This window comes from Acomys minous (assembly GCF_964271855.1).
Source record: "Acomys minous genome assembly, chromosome: 5".
Classification (NCBI taxonomy): domain Eukaryota; kingdom Metazoa; phylum Chordata; class Mammalia; order Rodentia; family Muridae; genus Acomys; species Acomys minous.
In genome coordinates this window covers 128767934-128792428 of record NC_140494.1, presented here as the reverse complement: position 1 = coordinate 128792428, position 24495 = coordinate 128767934, and the positions used below count along the sequence as shown (strand labels likewise).

The following is a 24495-nucleotide window of genomic DNA, read 5'->3' as shown; positions in this document are numbered from 1 at the left end:
TCTTTAGTCAGACAAACATTAGTCCTCAGAACCGGAGTTGCTGTTCTGGAGACTGTAAGCCTACTGTTTTCCCGGTATGCAGATAGGCTGTTGCCATAGATCCCCACAGTAATGAACAAGTCCTCAATATTTAATAAGGCTGGCATTCCTGTCCCCAGGCAGAGAGAGCTGAGACCGGGTGGTAGGCAGCTACTAACTGACCATTAAAATACAGAATCTCTCTTTAAAATGTACTCCCCAAACAGGTTGCGTCACCTGCAGCGGAGCCCGAGTGCCACCCTCTGCAGGGAGGTGGCCTGGAGAATGAATAATCAGAAACAGCCAGCCAGCTGGCTTAATATTCAAAACCTGGCTTCAACATGATCCAGTTTGGTGGCAGGGTTTTTAAAAGGGAGGGGCGACGCCCTTCTCTCTGTCATGCCTTTAGCACCACCAGAAAGTGCCAACCATGTAGGAGTCAGGGGACTAAGCCGCGGGGCTCTGCAAATGCAGAAGGTAGAATGCTTCCCTGTTTACGAGACCCTGAGTGGGCTCTCCCCACACCACATACACTGGACATGGTGGGCCATACCAGCAATCTCAGCGAGGGGGAGGAAGCAAGCAGAAGCTCAAGGTCAGAAGTTCAAGGTCACCCTGGGCTACGTGGCTAGTTCAAGGCCAGCCTGGGATGTATGAGATCTTTTCTCAAACAAACAGTTCAGTCAGGGCTCTGATTTGGAACTTCGTGCTTTCCTCCTGTTTATCTTATTTTCTCAAAGCGGTGTTTTGGAGCTGCCTTTTGTGTGGTTTGTGAAGATAAATACAGTGTGACAATGATCCTTACTACTTGGACCTCATTGATGGTGAACAGAGATACTGGAATGTTTCAGGCTTTAGTGGATTTTTATTTTTTAATTCAAGGAACAAAAGAGAAAAAAAAGCCAGTGATAATGGTACTGGATGGAAATCAAGGGACTCACTAATACAATTAGGTTGTTTTCTGAACAACAAAGGCTATCATAATTACTTCTCCTTGCTCTTTTTAGCCATTAGGAAAAAAATGTTTGGCTATAACCATAATTCCACGTTAATACAAATATTCCCATGATCTCATTAAGCACACAGTTTAAAAATTATTTTTTAATTAAAAGATTTTAAAATTCTATTTATTTATTCATGGGATGCGGCATACATACGCTACTGCAAGTGTGTATAGGTTGGAGAATAACAGAAGGAGACTGGCTCTCGCCTTCCACCGTGCAGGTCCTAGGGAAGAATTTAAGTCCTCCAGCCTCTGGAGAGGGCCTTTTCCTACTGAGCCATCTCCCCAGTCCCAGTTTATAGACTCCTGAGTGGGCCTCCCACAACCCTTGTCACCGTCACCCCGTAAGACCTACTCGCTCCTTTTTCCTCCTTGACATCAGGAAAAATTCTTGCATGTTGTTCCCTTTTACAAGGAAACAGCAAAAAATGGACCCTGCCTTCAGCCTTTAAGTAGGAATTCTAAGCCATATGGTAGCTGCTTTTCATTTTTTAAAACATAACTTATTTTTCTTGAATTATGTGGATGTACAGCACGGGTCCCTGCAGAGCCCAGAAGAGGGCATCAGATCCTCTGTAGCTTGAGTTATAAGACACTTGTGAGCTGCCTGGTGTGGGTGCTGGCACCCAAACCCAGGCCTTCTGCAAGAACAGTTCAGGCTCCTAACCACTGAGTCATCTCTCCAGCCCGTTTTTAAGTTTTTAAGGAAATTCCATCATGTTTTAGTAAACATTATACTAATTTACATTCCTGCCAATAGCGTAGGCTCCAATATTTCCGTCTCCTGGTTAGCAATTCTTGTCAGCTACTCTTAAGGGTCCACCATCTCAATGGCTGTGAGCTAATAGCTTGCCATGAGCTAATAGCTTGCCGTGAGCTAATAGCTTGCTGTGAGCTAATAGCTTGCTGTGAGCTAATAGCTTGCTCCTGTCTGGAAAATTGTTGGCAAATGTGATCTCCCATGCTGGTTTGCCTTTTTGCTCCTTCAAGTGTTGCCTCTGCTGGATGAGAGCTTTGCCATTTGAGGTGGTCCCACTTCATTATCTTGGGTTGTGTGGTCTGTGGGATTTGTGCTCAGGTCTCAGGAATCACTGCCAAAGCCAAAGTCTAGAGGCTCTTCCTCTGAGGATTCTGAGTGCCCTGAGGACTCCGAGCTCTGCAGGTATTACAGTGAAGTCTTTGGTCCTCTCTGGGGTGACTTTTGGGTGCATGTGGGCTAGCACATGGGCTAGCACTCTAGTTTGGATGAGGATATTCTCCCACGGGGTCACATATGTGAACACTTGGTCCCAGGTAGTAGTGTCGCTGTTTGGTAAAGCTATGGAAACGTTAGGACAGGAGCATTAGTGTGAGTGACGTGTGTCAGAGGGATGGCCCTTGTGAGTTTACTGCCTCACCACAATTTCCCCCACCTTTTTCTTTCTCTCTGCTTCCTGAGGTTGCAATGGAAAACCTAAAGCACCAATGTCCTCCAGATAAGTCACCTTTCTGAGTGTCTATGATGTGCTTTATATGCATCAACTCACTCAGATTTCCTAAGACCCCATAACATAGCATGACTGCCATTCCCATGTGCATGTGCAGGCTGAGGCTTGAGACTGCCCAGTAATGATGAACCCGCAGGGCAAAGACGCGAACCCCAGGCCAGATCTGAGACTGGAACCCATATCATTTAAGAAGCTAAAAAGAACCCCCTCTGTCCAACGGGAGACCAAAGAGCTAGTCTCACGACCTGGTCCTCAGATTACTATCTGATACTCTCCACTATGTTTCTCGTAAGTAAAAAAAAGAAAGAAAAGAAAGAGGCAGCTGAGAAGATGGCCAAGCCAGTAAAGAACTTGCCAGGCCACACACGAGAACCAGAGTTCAGATCTGCAGCACCCAGGCACATATCAAGTGGGCACGAAGACCGCCCCTGTACTTTTGGTGAGAGGGAAGCAGAAATCAGAAATGCAAAAGCAAGCTGATTAGCTGGCGTAACCAAATCAGTGGACTCTTGGTGCAAGTGAGAGACCCTGACTCTTACATAGAGAAGAGGCACTGAGGGAGACATCCAACATCAGCCTCTGGCCTCCACTCAGACATACAGGAACGTCACGTGTACTCACAAACATACATTCACCTATGCATATGTTAAGAACCACACAGATACCACAAGTACATTTAAAAAAAAACAAACAACAACAACAAGAAAATAGAAGAATGAGGCCAAGGAGCAGGAGCAGAGAACGGAGCGGAACAGGCTAACTTTTACAGCACAAGAAAAATATGTGGAGAATTCAGATCAGTTCATCAAAAGGTCAAAAGGGACTTTTTCTCCCTTTTGAGAAGATAAAGATGAAATGAGTGAGCCAGCCCCAAGGCTAACGAATAATTAGAAACACGTTCCACAGCTAATTGACAAGCCGAGGCTGAAGACAGGGCTGGAAGTCTCTCGGAGAGCCACCGCAGAGCGAGGCACACTGAGGGCCCCTGGCTCACACTCGGTGACTTGTTAGCAATTGACAACCGGAGCAGTGACTTCATTAACCGAAGTCCTAGAGAGTTCTTTAGTGGCAAAGGCTCCTGGCTAGAGTTCCATCTTTATAAGCAACCTGCCAAGCACACGCTGCCACTGGTTTCACAGACAGAGGCTTGCTGAGAGTACAAGTGCCTCCTACCACACTCAGCTGTTTTAATTTTTAATATTTATTTATTTACTTGTTTATTTTGGTTTTTCAAGACAGCATTTATCTGTATAGCTCTGGCTGTCCTGGAACTCACTTTGTAGACCAAGCTGGCCTTGAACTCACATAAGTCTGCCTGCCTCTGCCTTCCGAGTGATGGGGCTAAAAGCTGTTCACCACCATAGCTGGAACACTTTTTTTTAAAGACCTTTTCCATATAATGTATTTGTTGTTGAGGTTGAATCTGAAACTTTGAGGGTGGGGTGGACAGGATCTGTCGATTAACACCCAGGCTGTACTTTCATTTGTGATCCCTTCTGCATCAGCTTCCCTGGGGCTGAGATTATAAGGGTGTGTCAGCCTCTGTATATTTTAGTTTGAGAATTTCATACATATTTTGACTATATTCTTGCCCCCTCCCAACTCTTCGAAGAATCACTCCTACTTCTCTACCCACCCAACTTGGTGTTTTGTCTTGTTTCCACCAAGATGCATTTGCACTGCCCACGTATTCGTGGATGTGTGACCGTCCACTGGAGTACGGCCAACGAACCAGGGGCCACACTCTTTGAGAAACCATCTCTCTTTCCTCTCGGCTAACAATCGCCAATAGCTCTATGCCTAGGAGAAGGATTTGGTGGCCAACTTCCCTCCCCGTGCTGGAGATCCATGTGTGCCCCCAGGGTGTCCAAAAGACACATGTTCCTTGTAGTCATTCATTGCCTCTGGGTGTCACAATACTCTTCTGCTTTCCCTTCCACAAAGATGGCTGAACCTCAGGAGGAGGGGTGTGGTACGGACGCTCCGGTTAGAGGGAATGTGCTTTTGTAAGAAGCAGAGAGGAAGACCAGGCATTGTGCCTTGCTGACCACTCAGCAAACGTGAAACACAAGGAAAGGCTTGCCTTAGGCCTATAGACGCTGCTGGGCCTATAGACACTGCTAGGCTTATAGATACTGTTAGGCCTATAGACACTGCTAGGCCTATAGGCACTGCTAGGCCTATAGACAGAAACTGTTATGCCTATAGACAGAAACTGCTAGGCTGCCCTCTGCTGATTTCTTACTTTGTCAGCTTATAAAATCAATTGCCTTGATTTTGTTATTCCAAGCACCCAATGCTCTTATGATACTGTGGGAATCTTTGTTTCTCACACTTGAAGATACTCCAGTCTCTGTTTTCCAGGCTATAAAATGGGAATTACAATAGTCACACCTCATACGGTTTTGTGAGCATCAACAGAAACAGAATAAGTTCATGTGTAGAAACAGTCAAACAGGGGCTGGAGAGATGGCTCAGCAGTTAGGAGCTCTTGCAGAAGGACCAGGGGTTGGTTCCTAGGACCCACACAGGAGTGCCTAACTGCTGTAATCGCAGTTACAGTGGGTCCGATGCCCTCTGCTGGCTCCTGCAGGCACAGCATAAATACCGGATACCTGTGCTTAAACATACATGCAAGCAAAGTAAAATAAAATTTAAAAATAAACTTTAAAGACTGAAACAATGAGATCAATAAGCGTCTCACTCTGGAGACACTTTGGTCAGGCTTGTGTTCTATGCCAGGAACATGTGGGGGAAGCCTCGGCCCCAAGGTCACACACTTCTTAGGAGACAGAACACTAGCGGTGAGGTGCAGGAGAGGGACAATCACAGCATTCTGAACGACTTTATCTAGAGTAGCCAGGGCTAGGTGTTCCAAGAGAGTTCCTTCATTGATTTGTTTGTTTGTTTGGAGAGAGGCCCTGACCCCGTCAGACTCACAGAGATCTACCTGACTCTGACTGCTGTTGTTAAAGGCATCAGCCACCATGCCTGTGGCTCCAGGAATGTTTATAAAATTACGTCGTTGGGTTTTGGGGTGCAGCTCAGTGTCACTGCACTTGCTTGGCTTGCATGAAGCCGTGAATTTGCTCCCCAGCACACATTAAACTAATTATTAATTAACTTTTAATAGATAGATTTATTTATTTATTATAGATACAGTGCTCTGCCTGCATGCATGCCTGCGCACTAGAAGAGGGCACCAGATCTCACTAGAGATGGTTGTGAGCCACCATGTGGTTAGCTGGGAATTGAACTCAGGACCTTTGGAAGAGCAGCCAGTGCTCTTAACCTCTAAGCCATCTCTCCAGCCCTTAATTAATTTATTTATGATAAAATCCTGTAAGTATCAGAGCAGATGTTACAGGTTTAAACAAAGCTCCAAATTAAGTGCCAGTGGCATAGTACTTTGTAAAACAAAACAAAACAAAACAAAAACCAAAGCACTAAAATGCAGAGTTAGAGATGCTCAGTTCAAATTCCAGCTCTATGAGCTAAGGACGCAGCTCAGCTCAGCTCCGCTCAGCCTGGAATATGCAAGCTCCTGGGTTTGGTTCTAATCATTGAAATAAAATAAACAAGTAAATAAATAAGTTTCAAATCTACTCCCCACCCGTGATGGGATTTAGTAATATAACTTCTGCAAACTTCAACGTACTCATTTCTAAAACGGTGGTATCATTACTATTACTATTACTATTATTATTATTATTTCCTTTTGGAGGTATGTAGCCCATGCTAGCCTCCAACTCACACACTTTTTACCTCCCAAGAGCTGGCACTGCAGGTGCACATCATGGTATCCGGTAAGCACGGGAACAGCACAGCAACACATTTCATATGGTTGCTATAAAGATGAAACGATGCGATGTCCATAAAAGTGCTTTGTAAGCATTAAGACTGTGGCTATAATTAGTACTAATTATGGGTTGTAGCGGGAGAATAAGGAAGTAGAGGAGAAAACAGGGAAGAAGACCACACAGGCCCAAGCATCTGCTGAGGTGATTGGCAGGCAGGAGAAACAGCCACAAGGTTGGAAGAGACATGAAGTGGAAGTCTCTGGTTTCTTTGACGGCTCAGTTGCGTCATGTAGTGTTTTGCTGAAAACTGTCTTGTGAGATGTCATGTGATTTTTCCCCCCCTCTGGATGTGATGTTTTGTTGGGAGCAGACACGGGAGAGGGCACGTGATGGGGGGAAGGCGTATAAGCAACACTTCCGCTGCTCTTGACTGGGCTCTTTTCACAGAGAGAAATGCTCCAAAGAACTCGTGGATCTCTGGCTGGTTCTAGCTGCTTCCATGGACTCATGCGGGTTAGACAGAGCCTTGCGGTTTCTGCTGGATTGTGCCGTCTCTATGGATCCGTGCGCTGTTTGGTGTTGGCTATTACTGCATGGCCGATATCCTGACAACACATGTGGGGAGCCACAGAGCCCTTTGTGGACCCCTACCTCCACATGGCGCCTGGCATGCAGTGTCTGCTCAGCGCTTCAACCTGCGCCACTGTGAAGGAAGCCAAAATGCCATAGGCACGTACCGACTCGGGAAGGGACTTCACAATTTTGAACTCTAGGGGCTCGTGGTAGCGCTGTCCCTGAGCATCCTGGAACACTGGAAAACCCAAGGCACCAGCTCTAACGTTCCTCCAAACTTGCGGGCAGAGAGACCGAGTGCTTGCGGTTGCCTCTGGCCCAGGATTAGGAATGTAATAAGGATGAGGCGCGGTAACTTCCGCACCAGTTCTAGTCTTCACTTCCTCCTTTGGCGACTTCCCCTTTTTAAATGGAGTCGGGTCTGGATACAAGGTGGGCCTCTCCATTTTTTCTGCTAACTCCTCAATATCTTCTTCCCAGTCTGAACTGTCGCTTGATGTGTCCCCTTTCTCTGACCTCAAAGACCTTTCTTCTTTGAGCTGCTCGAAGGCCCGTTTCCCTACTTCCAGAGCCTGTGAGCATCTGGTATCCTCCAAGCAACTGCGTACCAGCCTCCATATAGGTCTTATACCTCTTTTCAGATCACCTTGTTCCCAGGCGAAGTCTAGATCTCTACCTAACTTGTCCCAGCTCGAGGAGGCTAGTTTACCCAATACAGCAAACCAGGGGGCTACAGTATCACATTCTGATAAAAAGGTTTCCAAAGTTTTACTCTTTAATTTGATTCCCTTTGATTTTAACAGCTCTTGAAGAGCGGCGAAAACCGGATGAGACTGTGACGCACCCATATTTTCACTTTTTGGCTCCCTCCCGGAGACCTAAGAATTAGCTCCCTTCCGGAGACCTAAGGATAGCCTCCCTCCCGAGGACTTTCCCCTTCCCCAGGGGTTGTAAGCTCCACTTACCAGGAACTTACCTGCCGGCAATCCCTGACCACTTGGAGTTCTGAACTTGACGGTGGGGGAGTTGGGTCCCCGTACGGGCCACCACTTGCTGCGCCTCGCTTGACCGGCAAGAAAGACAAGACCACCTGTTCTTCTCCTAAGCAGCTTTATTCAGGACTTTCTTCTTCTCTTCAGAGAAATCTCCCCAAGCCACTCCCCTCACGCTCATTTATATCACCCAAACAGCCAATCACACCAAGACACGTCTCACGCGCTGATAGGCTCTCGAGCAGCGGGCCTTTTTCAAATAAGGGGTTGTTTGTTTAAATCAAGGTGGCTCCGGCTGCATGCCAGGCGCCATGTGGAGGCGGGGGTCCACAAAGGGCTCTGTGGCTTCCCACAAACACAGAGTGTGATTGGCTCAAGGAGATACATCTAAATAGGTCCACCATCCCTTTTTCCTATTAACATTCTTTCTCCCCTTCCTCCTGGTTGGTGGATTAGAAGTGAGGTGCAAGTGTTTAAGAATCACAAATAAAGTAGGTTTTGAAAACTCTAAGGCTCCCAAGAAGTTCTGGTCCCAAAGCCTGAGATATGCAGGACGCTGCTACTAGCTGGCCAGGGTGGGCGGAGTGTTGTGGTTATTGCTGTCAATATGAGAGGGTTTTAAATCACCATGGAAACAGATCTTTGGATGTATCTGTGAGTGAGGTTTTTAAATGGGTCCACTGAGTTAAGACTCCCTGCTACCGTGGGCAGTACCGTCTTACAGGTTGGGGTCCAGGGCTAGGGCAGCACCGTCTTACAGGCTGGGATCCGGGGCTAAATAAGGAGAAGGAAGCGAGCTGCACCCAGGCGTCCACTGCTCTCTGCTCCCTTATTGTGAACCCAGTATGGGCAATCACCCCAAGGCCCCGCTGCCATGATGATGTGCCCTCAAACCCTTGCCTTCTTCAGTCATTCTTGTCAGGTATAAAATGGTGCTCGCTCGCCCAGGGGTTCGGGGGCGGGCAAAGTGGGGGGGGAGTAGAGGGGGAAATCCCAGCTCTATCCAGTGAGTCCCTGACTCAGTTTCCTTATTCTCTGGTTTTGTGACCTCACCCAAGCTCTGGGCATTTTAATTTGTGGAAAAGTACCTGTGATGGTTTGCCTAGGAATGACTCCCATAAATTCATATATCTGAATGCTTAGTCATGGAGGTGTGGCACTGCCTGAGAAGGATTAGGAGGCGTGGCCTTACTGGAGGAAGTCGGCCAGTGGCGGGTAGGCTTTGAGGCTTCAAAAAGAGAGAGTGGCTCTCTCTTCCTGCGGCCTGTGGATCCAGATATTGAACCCTCAGAAACTTCTCCAGTGCCATTGTCTGCCTGTGCGCTGCCATGGTAATAATAGCAGGCCTCGATTAAATGCTTTCTTCCTATAGGAGCTGCCATGGTCATGGTGTCTCTCCACAGCACTAGAACAGCGGCCACCACAACCACCTGTCCCCTCAGGCCCGCTCCTCGGCTTCAGAGACTGTCTACCGTAGTTTTGGAGGACCACGGGTAGGCGGCCCACCCCTGATGTCTGCAAACTGTTGTTTTTCTTTACCACAACCCCGCCTGCGGAGACCCAGCCAAGCAGGACCGACCAAGCTACAAGAGGAGCAGTCTGAGATTGCCGGAGAAGCCGACAAGAAGAACTAGACCCCATGGCAGGGCAGCTTGTTGGGAAGAGGACTTAAGAGCCTTGGAAGGAAAAAAAAAAAGTCAGCAAGACTCAGAAACGAGATAGCTATAGGAAAGAGAAGCAAAGAACACGTGCGCGGAGTTGCGCAGCTAACCGCACCATCAAATTCGGGCCACTTTCATCTTCTTCCACCCAAGGAGCTCATCTCTACGCTCACAGCGCCAGAAACCCCCTAAGCCTGTGTGCATGCCTGTGTTGGATGTTTTGGATCAACAGACCCACACAGTCAGGGTGCTCTGTCTGGCTTCTTTCGCTTAACGTGGTCTCAAAGTTCATCCGTAGTGTGGAGTGGGTCAGAACCTGATTTCTCTCCTTGTTGAGTGAGGAATAGTCTATGTCCGACTTAATGGACTTTTGATTTGTTCCCATCTTGGGACTATTTTGAAGCCTGCTTCTGAGAAGATTCTGGAACATGTTTTTGACTATGAATCTAATTTACAAAATAATGGTTCCCTTGCGATGTCGTCATTCATGAATACGGTGTACTTTGAGCACATTTTTGTCCCTCCACCCTTCTTTCCCCTTCCTCTTCTCTACTAGCTCCCACTTCCACTCTCACAGTGCCTTTACTTTCTTTTGCTCTAGATTTCACATGCAAGAGAAAACATTCAACACTTGTATTTTTCAAGTTTGTCCTATTTCACTTGGCATAATGATGTTTAGTTTGACCCAGACTTCTGTGAATGACCCGACTCTGTCCTCCTCAGTGGTCTGAATAAGAATACTTCCCGGTGTGGCCCCAACAGCCAGCTGTGCTCCTTGAATGAGGGGCTGCTCCCAGAAGGGCACCTGCAGCTCAGCCTCCAGCAGCAGCTGCGCCACCTGCAGTTGGGTCACCCGCCTCTGCATCCTGGCAGCCAGGCCTGATGTCCCAGTTGACAACCATTGCACCGGGTGTGGCTGTGGGCTCTGCGGTAGAGCACACCCTGGGTCACTCCATCACTGAGGAGGTGACGCTGAGCCCCGCAAAGCCTGGCGTCACTTACCAGGAGCCTCAGGGATCCCAGCTGCTGGACCAGCGGTCTCGTGGGCCTTGCTCTCTTGAGATCAAGCAGTTTCTGGAGTGTGCCCAGAACCAGAGTGATGTCAAGCTCTGCGACAGCTTCAACGAGGCCCTGCGGCAGCACAGAATTGCAAACGGTTTAATCCAATCAAGAAGTTCAAACCGAAGGAATGTATATTGGCTTTACATAGTTGATAGTGCAGGCATGGACTTATTTCTAAAGCTCCATTGCTTCAGAACGGCCATGCAAGAGTTCTAACCACAGATGTTCACTGAGACTTGTAGTGTTGGTGGTTGGGCAAGCGGTTGGCCTCCTTGAACTAACTCTTGTGTTTTGTGAGTTAATATAAATAAAGGTGTTCGGAAAGAATAGCTCCCACAGACGCATATATTTGAATGCTTAGTCACCAGGGAGTGGCACTGTTTGAAAGGATTAGATGGATTAGGAGGTGTGGCCTTTCTGGAAGAGGCGTATCAGTAAGGATGGGCTTTGAGGCTTCAAAAACCCAAGCTAGGCCCAGGGTTTCTCTCTTGGCCTGTGGTCCAGGATGCAGCTCTCACCTACTGCTCCAGCACCAGGCATGCTGCCTGTTATGATAACGGACTGAGGTGAGCGGGCCTCTAGCTAAACGCTTTCTTTTAAAAGAGTTGCCTTGATCATGGCGTCTTTTCACAGCAACCGAACAGTGACTGAGACACCGAGCAACACCATAGTGTGTATATAAATCATTTCCTTTATCCCCGCCCCCCCCATCCACTGGCAGACACCTGGGCTGACTCCGCAACCTGGCTGCCGTGAAGAGTGCTGCCATAAGCGAGGATGAACTGCGTCTCTGACTTAACTTCCTTCAGGGAGACACCTGGTATTAGAAGCTAAAGTCTCTCTGGTGACTGTTCCCTGTGCTGAGGCAGAAGCCTCTTCACAATCCTGCTTATCCATTCTTTCTGTGACATTTTGACCTGGCCTTTCAAAGACTTATTTATTTCGTATGTGAGAGCATGTACTCACATGCCTGTGCACGTGTTCAGGCACCAGAAGAGAGCGTCCATGGTCCTGTCCTGCCACTCTCTGCCTGTCACTTTGAGTCAGGGTCTTTCTCTGAACCTAAAGCTCCTGTTTCTCAGTCAGTCACACTGGAAACCAGAAAGCAGTAGCAATCCCCGTATATCTACCCTTCTCAGAGCAGGGGATACAGGCGTTGGAAGGATGCTCAGCCTGCTACATGGCTGTCGGATCTGGTCTTCAGGGTGGAGCAGCAAGTACTGCTAAGTGCTTGGCCATTTCTCCAGTCCTCCGCCTTCAAGCTTACATGTAGAGATTATTTAAATTACTTAATATTGGGACCAACATCTCCTTACACTACATTGTAAAATTCTCATTTGACATCAGAAACCTCATTTAGTAGTCAAACATTTAAGCAAAAAAAAAAAAAACTCACCAGGATCTCACTTATAATTCATAACGTATTGAGGCATGTGATGGGCCAAAGGAATTGTATTCAAACATTACAGTTAAGAGTGTGTCATCAAGGTCTCATAGCCTCACTGAGGTACCAGACAGCACATGACACCATTGGGCTAAGTGAACCACGTGTGGAGAGTTCTTTACAGGAAAGAGGAGGCTGCTGCTAGTGTTTTGCTTTGCTTCATCTTGTGACATTTCAGGGCTCGAACCCGGGACCTCATGCATGCCAGGTGAGTGCTGTAACCACACTGCCACACCCAGCCCCAAGCTTCTGGAAACTATCACAGTTGAGGAAAACATTCCCAACATACTATGAAATAGTCCCCCTATTGGAATAATTTCCAAGGGAGTTAATTCAAAAGGGAGAAAACAGTTGCTCTTATGAAGGTCCCGATCATTAATATTTTCAGTGGAAGCTGGAGAGATGGCTCAGTGGTGAGGAGCGCTTGCTGCTGTCCCGCAGGACCCAGGTTCAGTTCCCAGCACCCACACGGTAGCTCACAACCACCTGTAACTCTGGTCCCAATCTGTCCTCCATGGATACTGCACGTACATGATACAAATACACAGTACAGACAAAATAATCATAGACATACCATTTAAATAAAAAACATTTAAAAGTTAAATATAAAAATTTAAGTATATCTTAAAAAAATAAAAGTTCCAAAAACTATCCGGGTGCGGTGGTGCACGCCTATAATCCCAGCGCTCAGGGAGACAAAGGCAGGCAGATTGCTATGAGTTTGAGGCCGGCCTGGTCTACAAAGTGAGTCCAGGACAGCCAAGGTTACCACAGAGAAAGCCTGTCTCAAAATAAAATTCAAAAACTGCTCTTCCTGCTTCTATTTCAACCATCACCCCCAAATGCAAGCAAGCAAGCAAGCAAGCAAATCACAGATCTGGGGTTCTCTTTTTTGGTTCCTCTTTTGTTTTCTTTTGGTACGTATGTATGTGTGCACACACACCTGGGTATATGAGGATATTTGTTCATGCATGCAGCTGTGGAGGCCAGGAGCGAATGTCAGCTGCCTCCTGTATTGTTTTCTATCTTATCTGCAGAGGCAGGGCCTCTCACTGAACCAGAAGCTCTCAGTTCTGACCAGCTAGTCTCAATGGTCCCTCTTGTGACCCGTCTTTTCCCAGCCCCGGGGTTGAAGACTCAGGTGCTGTGCCTGGATTTTACAAGGATGCTGGGAATCCTAACTCCCCCCCACCCTCCCCCTCACCCCACCCCCACCCTGGCTCACAAATCCAGCACTTGCCCACTGAGCCATCCTACCCCACCGTCCCTTACCACTTCTTAATGTCAACCCTTGCTGTTCAGCCATTCCCCAAGCAGAGTTCTTGTCATAACTTTCTCTCTTGAGACTCCATTACTGGGCTCCTGGGTAGAAAGCATCTCTCTTTACCAAACTCCAGTCAGCCATCACAAAACAAAAATCTACCAGACAACCTTCTCCCTCAGAACAAAGGGGCCACCACAATGTTCCCGCTCTCTTCTCTGTGGGCTTGAAATTATACACAGCAGTGCCAAAGGTAAGACATTTCTGGAGGTTTTTTTTTTTCCTTCCCTCTCCCTCTCTTTTTATTACAGTTCTGAGTGTTTTGTTGTTTTACTTTTTATTTTTTCCCTTCTCAGCTTCCTTTGCTGCTGTGGCTCTATTTTTTGTGGCCTACAGCAATCACTTTAGACTTTTTAGACGCGTCCGGATAGATATAGATGACACAAGCGATCTACTTATCTTCCTTCCCCATCACCAATAAAAGTGACAGCCCACCTAATTAGGCCTAATAAAGTCGCTGCGGGAAGAACGGTGCTGCAGCGATCTGAGGAGGGGCGGCATTGACCTGAAGACACGGGGGCTGCCTTAAGGCCTCACTGCTGCTGCTGCAGCCCCAGCACCCCCATCTCTGCCTGTGCCATATTCAAATGCAAGTAGCATGTTTTCCTCCTCAATTCTTAGATCAAGAACAAAAAAAAAAAAGTCCCATCTAATCAAAAAAGGCACTGACAATTTTTCAACCCCACATTAAAAGCAAAGAGTCATTCGGAACCGTGCACTCCATATTCTATTTTATAATATTACTTTAAGCTATTGCTTTGAATCTCAGACATTTCTTTGTTAAGAAGGAAAATCAAAAATTCATCAGAAGAAGTTCTTTTTTTTTTTTCTTCCGACCCTTCTCATTTTTTTTTTCTTTGAGGGTTAGCATGGGGCTTGGAGCTGGAACCAACATTTGTAGAAGTTAGGGGTCCTTAAGCAATTATTAGCGATGAGAGTTTGACATGCCTGAGAGTTGTCAACAACCGCCTTTAAACAAAGTGGAGGAAAGAGGAATAAACGGTGCTCTCAGCAAAATTAATACACAGGCCTGCAAATTAGCGGTGCTGCGTATCGCTTCAACAAGGGGGAGAAATCTGAACTCCGCATGAAACGGCATTTTAAGTACCTTCTTTGCAAAAATTATTGGCTTGTCAAAGGGCATCAAAGTGAATAGAGTCCCAACTATTCATAATATTTCCACATATGCTAAATACAAAATTTATCTGACTTTTATTTGACTGTTCTCTAGCAATTATTGAAAACTATTAGGAAGGGGGAAACGTCCTGGATCAGAAGCAGCAGCAAGGCGCCCTGGCTTTTGTTATAAGAAACCTGAGTTCCCAACTCCCCAGCCCTGCCCTGCCCCGCCCCGCCCCAGCCCTGCCCCGCCCCACCCCAGATTTGTTCCCATCTTGCCCCACCCACCTTGCCACGCCCCTTCCCAGCCTTGCCACGCCCCTCCCCACCCTTGCCACACCCCTCCAGTGCACTTAACCCCTACTACTGCTTAGCTCCTGCATTCTACCTCACTCTCTCTAAAAATTATTGCTGCAAATCATCTAACCATCTTAATCATTTGTGTGTAGGGGGCACAGGGCCCATGTACTACATGTGTGAGTCACCCTGTGTGTGCGCACGCGTGTACGCACATACGTGTAAGCCAGAGGTTGATCTCTGGTGTCTTCCTTGATTGGTCTATGCGTTAGTTTTGAGACAAGATCTCTCACTGGACCTGGAGTTTGCCAGTTGTGTAGGCTGGCTGGTTGTGAGCTCCAGAGACATGGTTGTGCTGGTTAGATTTCGCCCCCAGCTTGATACAAGCTGGAGTCATCTAGTCAGGGGAACGTCAGCTGGCTGATGTGGGAGGAGGGTACAGAGCACTGTGGTCGGTGCCACTCCTGGACGGGTGGTACTGGGTACTGTAAGAAAGCAGGCTGAGTAGCCATTGGGAGCAAGTCAGTAAGCAGCACCCCTCCACGGCTTCTGCTCCAGGCCCCTGCCTTGAATCCCTGCCTGATTTCCCTCCAAGCCAACTGAAGGAAACCATTTGCCCCCTAGGCTGTTTTCAGTCCTGCCTTTATGACAGCAACAGAAAACCACGAGAGCAACAACACTGGGTTGCATTTGCCAGGCCCGGCTGTTGTCTGAGGTCCCAGCTCAGGTCTTCCGGCTTATGCAGCAATCACGTTACCGACTGAGCCACATCTCCAGCTCCGATTCATATATTTGCTTATACGCAAACCAGTGCTCCCAGTCGTTGCTTCTTCGTCCAGAGAGAAGCCATGTTCTTCCCACCTTGCCAGCCCTGCAGTTTGTAATCTACTCTAAATTCCATGCCCCCCCCAACCCCTTCTGCTGTGCTTTCCACATAAGAGTGACAGTCACAGCCACACCCCAGACAACCCCCCCCACACACAAGGTGTTATGAATACTGATGCCTATTTTAGAACTATAGCTAGTCCATGGAACGAGCTGGGTTTTGTTGTTGTTTTTAAACTTGTTTCTGTTGTTGTTGTTTTGCTTTTTTTGGGGGGGTTGGTTTATATATTTTAACTACTAAGAGAAGCTTAAAAAGTTGAGTATTGTTTACAAAAACTACATAACCAACAAGCTCCAAAACTGAATTAATGAAGCTATTCAGTAAACCTGTTAGGATTTTAATAAAACATGGACAGTCTTTGAATTAGTAGCCAAGGAGTGTGGCATCCTCACTCCTACATCTCTGCTGTGTGTCTGTTTCTTCTGAGTTGGACGTGGTTACTGCCACCCAGGGTCACCAACATGAGACCCACAAAAGGTTGGGTCCTTATGACTTTCCTCAGGGAGGGAGGGAAGAGGCTCCTGGGCGCCTTCCTGAAGTTATAGAGGCTGAGAACAATTGACATGGCAGAGACAAGTCTTCAGCAGTGTGACTGCCCTAAGGTGTGCAGTGGGTCTCCTGGTGGCACTGCTGCGTGGCTCGCCCAGGTCCTTCCGTAAGTAACCCCAACCCAGTGCATTCATGTGGAATTCTGCCTTGGGCAAAATAGACTCCCCCAACTGCCCCCCCCCCCCCCGCCATCCCACCTACCCGCCCAGAAAAAGTGATGGAACATTCCCAAGGGCATGGCCTTAGTGAGTTTCTCACTCCTGGTTTACAGTGTGCTCCATCATAACACGTCCCCCTGTCTTGCTTGCTGTACACGCTCTCTGCTTCCCTGTGGCTGCCAGCAACCCTCTGTGGATGAATGCTAGACCAAGATAGCACAATTCACCCCGCCCCAACTCTGTCTCCTCTCTGCTCCGGAATTAGCATCTTTTAAATACCTCACTGACTCAAAGGTCAAGAGATTCCTTGCCAGGTCTAGTTCAAGCTCCCGCAGTAAGGTTTTTAAGCTTCTGCCTCAGGAGGGATCGTGAATGCGCTGTTTTGTTTGGTCTGACAATCTAAGCCAGAAGCAATTTGAGAGCTATTTTGGTATTTGGTTTATTTCAGAATGTGTGGGCATGCTTTGAGCTCTGAAAAATCCCCATGCTAACTCTCAGAAGGAACCCTTCTATCCAGTCTAAGGCTTATCTGCAATTGAGTGAGTGTCCTTTGCCACTAGAGCCATGACCCAGGCCACAGCGTCAAGTGCCTAACAGTTTTGAGGAAAGCCCGCATGTGGTCAGTGGTATGGTTTTTCTTATCTACTCGATTCTAACAGGTGAACAGCCTTTGTATCTCCCCCAATTTGGTTTCTGTACCCTCTTTGCAACACACCAATTTATAACAATCAGCAAATCAAATGAAAAGACGTTAAATAGCCTGATCTCAAATACCCTTGCTGGAAACACTGGTGGATGCGGCAGGTTCAGTGCGGCTCTAGCAGATTCAACTGGCAGGAAACGGAACATTTTAGCTATCCTTTCCTGAAATTAAGTCCCATGGCCACTCCTGTGGGATGGAAGCTCTCTTTCCACTGGGTCAAAGGAAATCATAAAAGTTGTTAGAAGAGAATCAAGCAGGGTCTGGGGAGAGGGTTTGGGGGAGGGCTTGGGGGAGGGTTTGGGGGAGGGTCTGGGGAGAGGGTTTGGGGAGGGTTTGGGGGAGGGCTTGGGAGAGGGCTTGGGAGAAGGTTTGGCGGAGGGCTTGGGAGAGGGCTTGGGGGAGGGCTTGGGGGGAGGGCTTGGGGGAGGGTCTGGAGAGAGGGTTTGGGGAGGGCTTGGGGGAGGGCTTGGGGGGAGGGCTTGGGGGAGGGTCTGGAGAGAGGGTTTGGGGAGGGCTTGGGGGAGGGTTTGGGGGGAGGGCTTGGGGGAGGGTCTGGAGAGAGGGTTTGGGGAGGGCTTGGGGGAGGGCTTGGGGGGAGGGCTTGGGGGAGGGTCTGGAGAGAGGGTTTGGGGAGGGCTTGGGGGAGGGCTTGGGGGGAGGGCTTGGGGGAGGGTCTGGAGAGAGGGTTTGGGGAGGGCTTGGGGGAGGGTTTGGGGGAGGGTTTGGGGGAGGGCTTGGGGGAGGGTTTGGGGGAGGGTTTGGGAGAAAGCTTGGGGAGGGCTTGGGAGAAGGCTTGGGAGAGGGCTTGGGAGAAGGCTTGGGAGAAGGCTTGGAGGAGGGCTTGGGAGAGGGTTTGGGGGAGGGTTTGGGGGAGGGTTTGGGGGAGGGCTTGGGGGAGGGTCTGGAGAGAGGGTTTGGGGAGGGCTTGGGGGAGGGCTTGGGGGAGGGCTTGGGAGAAGGCTTGGGGGAGGGCTTGGGAGAGGGCTTGGGGGAGGGTTTGGGGGGAGGGTTTGGGGGAGGGTTTGGGGGGAGGGCTTGGGTTTGGCAAGCCACATGCTGGCTCTGAAGCATGAAGCTACTCCGTGAACTGTGTGCCAATGAGATGCCTATCTCAAAAGACGGAGCAGGGTGGGAGGCAGCCCTAGTCAAATGAACAAATACAAACATGAAAAGACACTTTGGCTGTGTATTGTTTTAGTGTGAGTGTCTGAAGTACAGGTGTCCTGGTTCCTCATGATGCTGTCTTTTTGGGGGGGGGGATTTAGGGGACAGCACCTCTCACCAGCCTGAAACTCGCTGATTTAGTGAGTAGGGACGGATACAAAACCACAGGGATCTGCCTGCTCTGCCTCTCCAATGCTAGGATCACGAGTGCAAACCGCCACGCCTGCTTTTTGCATGGGTTCTGAGGGTCTGACAAGCTTGCACGGAGAGCATCCTCCCTAGTCCCGATTCCTACGACTCTCACGTTATAAGAGGCTAGCCCAGGAAGGAGAAGAAATTCATCCAAGGTCACTAAGTCAATCAGCTCCAATGTTCAATCCCGGACCTGTGACTCTATGCCAGTGCTTCTCAGCCTCACTAACGCTGCAATTCTTTAGTACAGTTCCTCACGTTGTGGTGACCCCCAAGCATAAAATTATTTCTGTTGTGGCCTCATAACTGTAATTTTGCTAGTTATGAATCATGTATGAGAGAATATCTGGTGTTCAGGATGTCTGATGTGCAGCCCCCATGAAAGAGTCATTCACCCCCCAAAGGGGTCATGACCACAGGTTGAGAAGCAGTGCTGTAGGCATTCCTAAAAGAGATGTTTCTTAATTGGGCTAATTGAGGCGAGAAGACCCAGGCAGAATGGCAGCACCGTGGCATGGGCTAGAGCCTGAGCCTGCGGGGTAGGGGCGGGGCTAAAGCGAGCGGTGAGCACGTATGTATTCCTCCGGCTCTGCTCTTGACTGAGGCCGTGATGAGACCAGAGGTCTTGCAGCCCTGCAACTCATAGCAAGAGACTGAATTGTGAGCTGAAATAACCCCCCTTTCCCTTAAGTCTTTAGTTGTTGGGGGTATTTCATCACTGCAACAGAAACAAAGCTAGAACACTTGAGGTCAGCAGTGAAGATGAAACCACTACGCACAAGTGCGTGTGCACACATGCACACACACACACACCACAAACACACAAAACACACATACACACAAATACACACATACATACATACACACACAAATCACACATATATACATATACCACAAACACATAACACAACACAAACCACAAATATATACACACATACACTCCACAAATATACATACACACTATAAACACACATAAAATAACACAAAATACACACACACACCACCAAATACACACACATACCACAAACATACATAAAACACCACAAAACACACACACACCACAAACACACACACACATACACACTGCACAAACACACATAACATACCACAAAACACACACACCACAAATATACACATACACACAAACACACATAACACACACGACACAAACACACACACACACACACACACACACACCCCGCAAACACCAAGCAATCAAATGAGCAAATGACACAGGCAGCAGCAATCTTTACCATTGTGTGTTGAGCACAGAGTAAGATCTGCAGACCAATCCCAGCACCACCCTTTCCATTTTGGGATGAACTTGCAATCCCACGGGAATCCAGGCTCCCACATGCAAGTCCCCCAGCTCTGCAGACCTGCCTCCTCCCACTCTTTGTATCTGTGCATCCCTCTGAGGCATCTGTAAGTCCCCTTTGGGCCAGCCTGTGCCTGATGCACACCGTCACTGTGCCCTCTGTCTAGAAACCCTTCCTTGTGCCAGCTGCAGACTGGGCCCACAAAAAAGGCTTCCTGGTGAACGTTGAAAGAGTCCCCAGGAGCCATGGCTGGGCTGGGACCTCTGGAGGGCAGTACACTGTGGCGGGCCTCCCCAGCCACCTCCCCTCTTTCCTTCCCTAAGATTTCTATAAGCAAATAGAAAATGCTAACCCTAGCAGATTCCGGCGTGGACGTTTGGGCGTGAGGCAATTAGGTTATCTCTCAGTTATTTATTTCCAAGGCTTGTTATTAGCTCTGTGCTGAATATTATTCTAATTATGTCAGCCCAATCAGCAGTACTGCATGTCCAGGCTCATTTCCATTAGTCTGAGATTTGTCTTTCACACTGTGATACTAATTCAATGAGACATCAAACATTGCCATCGACCCCCGATGCCGAGGTCAGGCAGCTTTGCCCTTCCACTCTATTAGCACGCGGGCGTAATTGTGTTGTCACTCCTCGCATGACAGATAGGCTTGGGGTGACTATCGGAGCACAAATGAGCAATGTGCCCGTATATTATTTTGTTCTGAAATATCAATATGTGTTTATTCAGGGCTAGTGTGAGCCAACTTGAAACAGTCCTCTACTTCCTCCAAGCAATTCTTCAGAACATCTGGTGGACATCCAGAGGGGCTTGGGTCAGGAAAGGAAAACAGCGACATGGTAAGAAAGGCAACCACGAAGGTCTGAAAATTCAGAGTAAAGATACAAAGATGATAGATGACAGAGACAGAGACAAACAGACAGACAGACAGACACAAGAAAGGGAAGGAGGGAGAGAGGGAAGGAGGGAGGGAGGGAGACACAGAGACAGACAGAGACAAGAGGGGAGGGAGGGAGAGGGAGGGAGGGAGAGAAAGAGACAGACAGACAGACAAAGACAGACAGAGAGAGACAGGTAGACGGAGACAGATGGACAGAGACAGAGACAGAGACAGACAGACAGACAGACAGACAGACAGAGGGGGAGACAAGAGGTGGAGAGAGAGAGGGAAGGAAGGAAAGAGAGAGGGAGGGAGAGAGAGAGACAGACAGAGACAAGAGGAAAGGGAGAGAGAAAGGGAAGGAAGGAGGGAGAGGGGGAGGGAGGGAGCGAGAGACAGACAGACAGAGGCAGACAAAGACAGAGAGAGAGAGACAGACAGACAGACAGACAGACAGAGACAGAGGGGGGAAGGAGAAAGAGACAGAGAGATAGAAAGACAGAGCTTTTCTAGCCCCTCTGAACATTTTTGCAAAAACTCTTTGATGGATGCTCTATTAAATGGCTGAAAAATCAAGATGCAGCCCGCGGTGCTTAAACAAATATAAACTTGACCCAGGGTTAGGTGGAGTTGCTGATCTCCACGACCCTGCCTTTGAAAGTAAGGGAATTAGCAAACAGTGAAAATGAAGGATTGTTTTGCTCAATTTGGCTGCTTCCTTTTTTTTTTTAAACCTCTAGTATCGTGTATGTCCTCGATAAATGAATTTTTTTTCCTGAGATTACAACAGCGTCTATCACTGCTGGTGCCGTGTGATGGAACACTTAACTGTACAGCTGAACCCGAATATTACTGTAATAGTGTCACCCACAGTCTCCTAGTGTCTCGTCTCAGTTTACAGGTGAATGTATGTGTACATGCATGTGTGTCCGTGGCGTGTACATGCGTGAGGCCGGAAGTCATGCGGAAGCTAGAGGTCAGTGCCAGGCGTCCTCTCCGATCACTCTCCACCTTAACAGTTGAAATGGAGTCTCTCGGTACACTTGGAGCTCACCAATTAGGCTAGGCTGATGGTGCCAAAGAGATCCCAGGGTCTGTTTGACTGCGCCTGGCTCTTACGTGGTTGCTGGGCATTGAACTGAGATCCTTGTGCTTACGTGACGAGCACTTTACCAATTGAGCCGTCTCTCCTGCCTCTTATCTCAAAAGCATGCGCATGGATGTTTTGCTCGCATGTAAATCTGTGCATGCTTGGTGCTAATGAAGGCCAGAAGGGGGCATCAGAAACAGCGTCATAGGTGGTTATGAGCTGCTGCAGGGGATGCTGGGAATTGAACCTGGGTCCCTCCTTGGAAGAATGGCTTGTGCTCTTAATGACTGAGCCCCCTCTCCAGACTCTTGTTTCTCTCTCTTTTTTTTTTATAATTTCACATATGTGCACAATTTGTAATCGTATCCGACCCTACTCCCTTTCATATTTTAACAGGCCAAAATCAACTTTGCCTTGGCGAGCCGCCACAGCCACCACTCGGACGTCGGGCTCTACTCTTCTGTGAGTGCCACATCTTTGCTACCCCTGGTATCAAGGAAACGCCTTGACCTGGAGACGTCTCCGCACTGTGTTGGGATCTTCAAGCGTGCCCAAGAGGAAAACCAAAGTTCTAGACCGAGGTTCTAGCCCCCTGCATGGTCACGAACCGCTCCCAAGCCACGAGCCGCCTGCCTGGGCCCTGAAGTGGTCTGCAGTTTGGGTCACCTCTGCCGTGGTGCCATGCCTGTGCGGAATCTGTCTCAGGCCTGGCACTTGGCTCCCAGCATATTCCTTCGAGCCTGCAATTGGCACACTGCCCAGATTAGCTTATCTATCTTCTCCAAGTCATAAACTCCTTAAACTAATGCTTGCGTGTGCAAACCTCTGCATTGAGAGAGAAGCAGGGGATAAATTATCCCTAACCTCTGCTGACAGGTTCAATGAATTAAACCCACGTATGTTAATTGGAAAAGTGGTCTTTATAAATATAGATAAACTTGAAAAGACACCATTAAGTATATTCTAATAGCTTTTGTTAAACTAAACTCACCTGTGTTTTAAACTGACATTAGATGTAGTTTGGTTCTATTGATCTTATCACTTTAAGTGCCGGGGCATACCGGGCACGCTGGCACACACCTATAATGCCAGTGCCCTGCAGGCTTAGCAAGGAGAACGGCAAGTTCAAAGCCACCCTGGGCTATGTCTAAAAAAGAATTTTATTTTAATTAAACAAGGAAGATGTATATTTTAACTCACTCAGGAGTAGCTGCCTGAAGGCTTCTTATTTTTTATTTGGGACTCCACGCTACACGCTAGAGCCACAGGAAATGCAGGTATCATCGCCGATTAGCACTGGGCTAGTGAGATGGTTTGGTGGGGAGGGGTTCGTGCAACCAAGCCTGACAGCATGGGTTGAACCCCAAGACCACTGACAGCATGGGTTTGAACCCCAAGACCACTGACAGCATGGGTTTGAACCCCAAGACCCACGTGGTAGTAAAAGAGACCCAACTCTCACAAGCTTTTGATCTGACCTCCACACGAGTATGGCATGCACACATGTGTGTACGTACACACATACTAATAAATACACCAATATATAAGGTTAGTGTTGTCACAATTTAAGACACAGTTCCTTGTGTCTTGTTCTACTCTTGTAGGAACTAAACCTTTTAATTTTGATAAGTTAGACCAAAAAACTAAAGTCAATTCACAAATAAGAATTTGATGCCATCACTACTCTGTGAGTGTTGACATTTGGGAAAAGATGGTCCTTTGACACTTCAGGGATTGTTGGACATGTCATACCTGGCCTCCGGAGGGATCCTCACCCTAAGAACAGCATAGCAGACTTTGGTTGTCACCGATTAAAACTGGGGTCTGGGGAGATGACCAGTCAGGACAGCACTTGTTGTACAAGCATGAGGCTGAGTTCAACCCATAAACCCAGGTTTAGAAGAAAAAAGCTGAGGTGTTTGCACATGCATGTGACTCCAACACCAGGGAGGCAGAGACAAGTTAAGCTCAGTCTCAAAAACTAAAGAGACAGTACCTAAGGAATAACACACATCTATATACCCGCACCCATGTACACACAGACACACACACATAGACACGCACAGATACACAGACACACACATAGACACACACACAGACATACACATCCATATACTCACAGACACACACAAACACACACACACATAGACATGCACAGATACACACAGACACACACAGACATACATGTAGACATGCACAGACACACAGACATACACACCCATATACCCATGTACACACACACACACACACACACACACACACACACACACACACACACGTAATTAGGATGAAGAGGAAGTGAAAAGGAGATAAACCAAGATGAGCACATGCCCTGTGCATCCATAGCTCTTTGTGTTGAGGGCAGGAGCAGTGAGTGGCCCGTCATATCTGACAGGAGTCAGTGCCCTCTTCAACAAACTGTGTTAGACAGCTGACCCTGTCACTGACCACAGCCTTGTAAAGTAGAAGAGCTGCCATGTGCTGACCACTGAGTGGGAAGAGCTGCCATGTGCTGACCACTGAGTGGGAAGAGCTGCCATGTGCTGACCACTGAGTGGGAAGAGCTGCCATGTGCTGACCACTGAGTGGGAAGAGCTGCCATGTGCTGACCACTGAGTGGGAAGAGCTGCTTCTGGGCTGAGCCACCGCATGTGTGAGGGAGCTGGGGGGACAGTGAATGACCAGGCTCACCCTCACCGGCAGCCAGTTCCCCTCTCAGAGGAACGAGATTTGCCTGTTTGCTCCAATTCAAATCTGATGGTGCAGAC

At 48.1% G+C, this 24495-nt stretch overlaps 1 protein-coding gene across 1 annotated transcript in view; it reads left to right on the top strand.

Annotated features, from left to right (window-relative positions):
* LOC311598463 (uncharacterized protein) overlaps positions 1-22856 on the top strand; it is a gene marked incomplete at its 5' end in the record, with an annotated part of 40160 nt that extends 17304 nt beyond the window's left edge. Inside the window, one exon of the mRNA XM_084783502.1 lies at positions 22124-22856. Within this exon, the coding sequence (XP_084639628.1) occupies positions 22124-22315 (192 nt within the window). The 3' untranslated portion in view covers positions 22316-22856. The remainder of the gene's footprint in view (positions 1-22123) is intronic.
* Positions 22857-24495: the final 1639 nt, after the last annotated feature.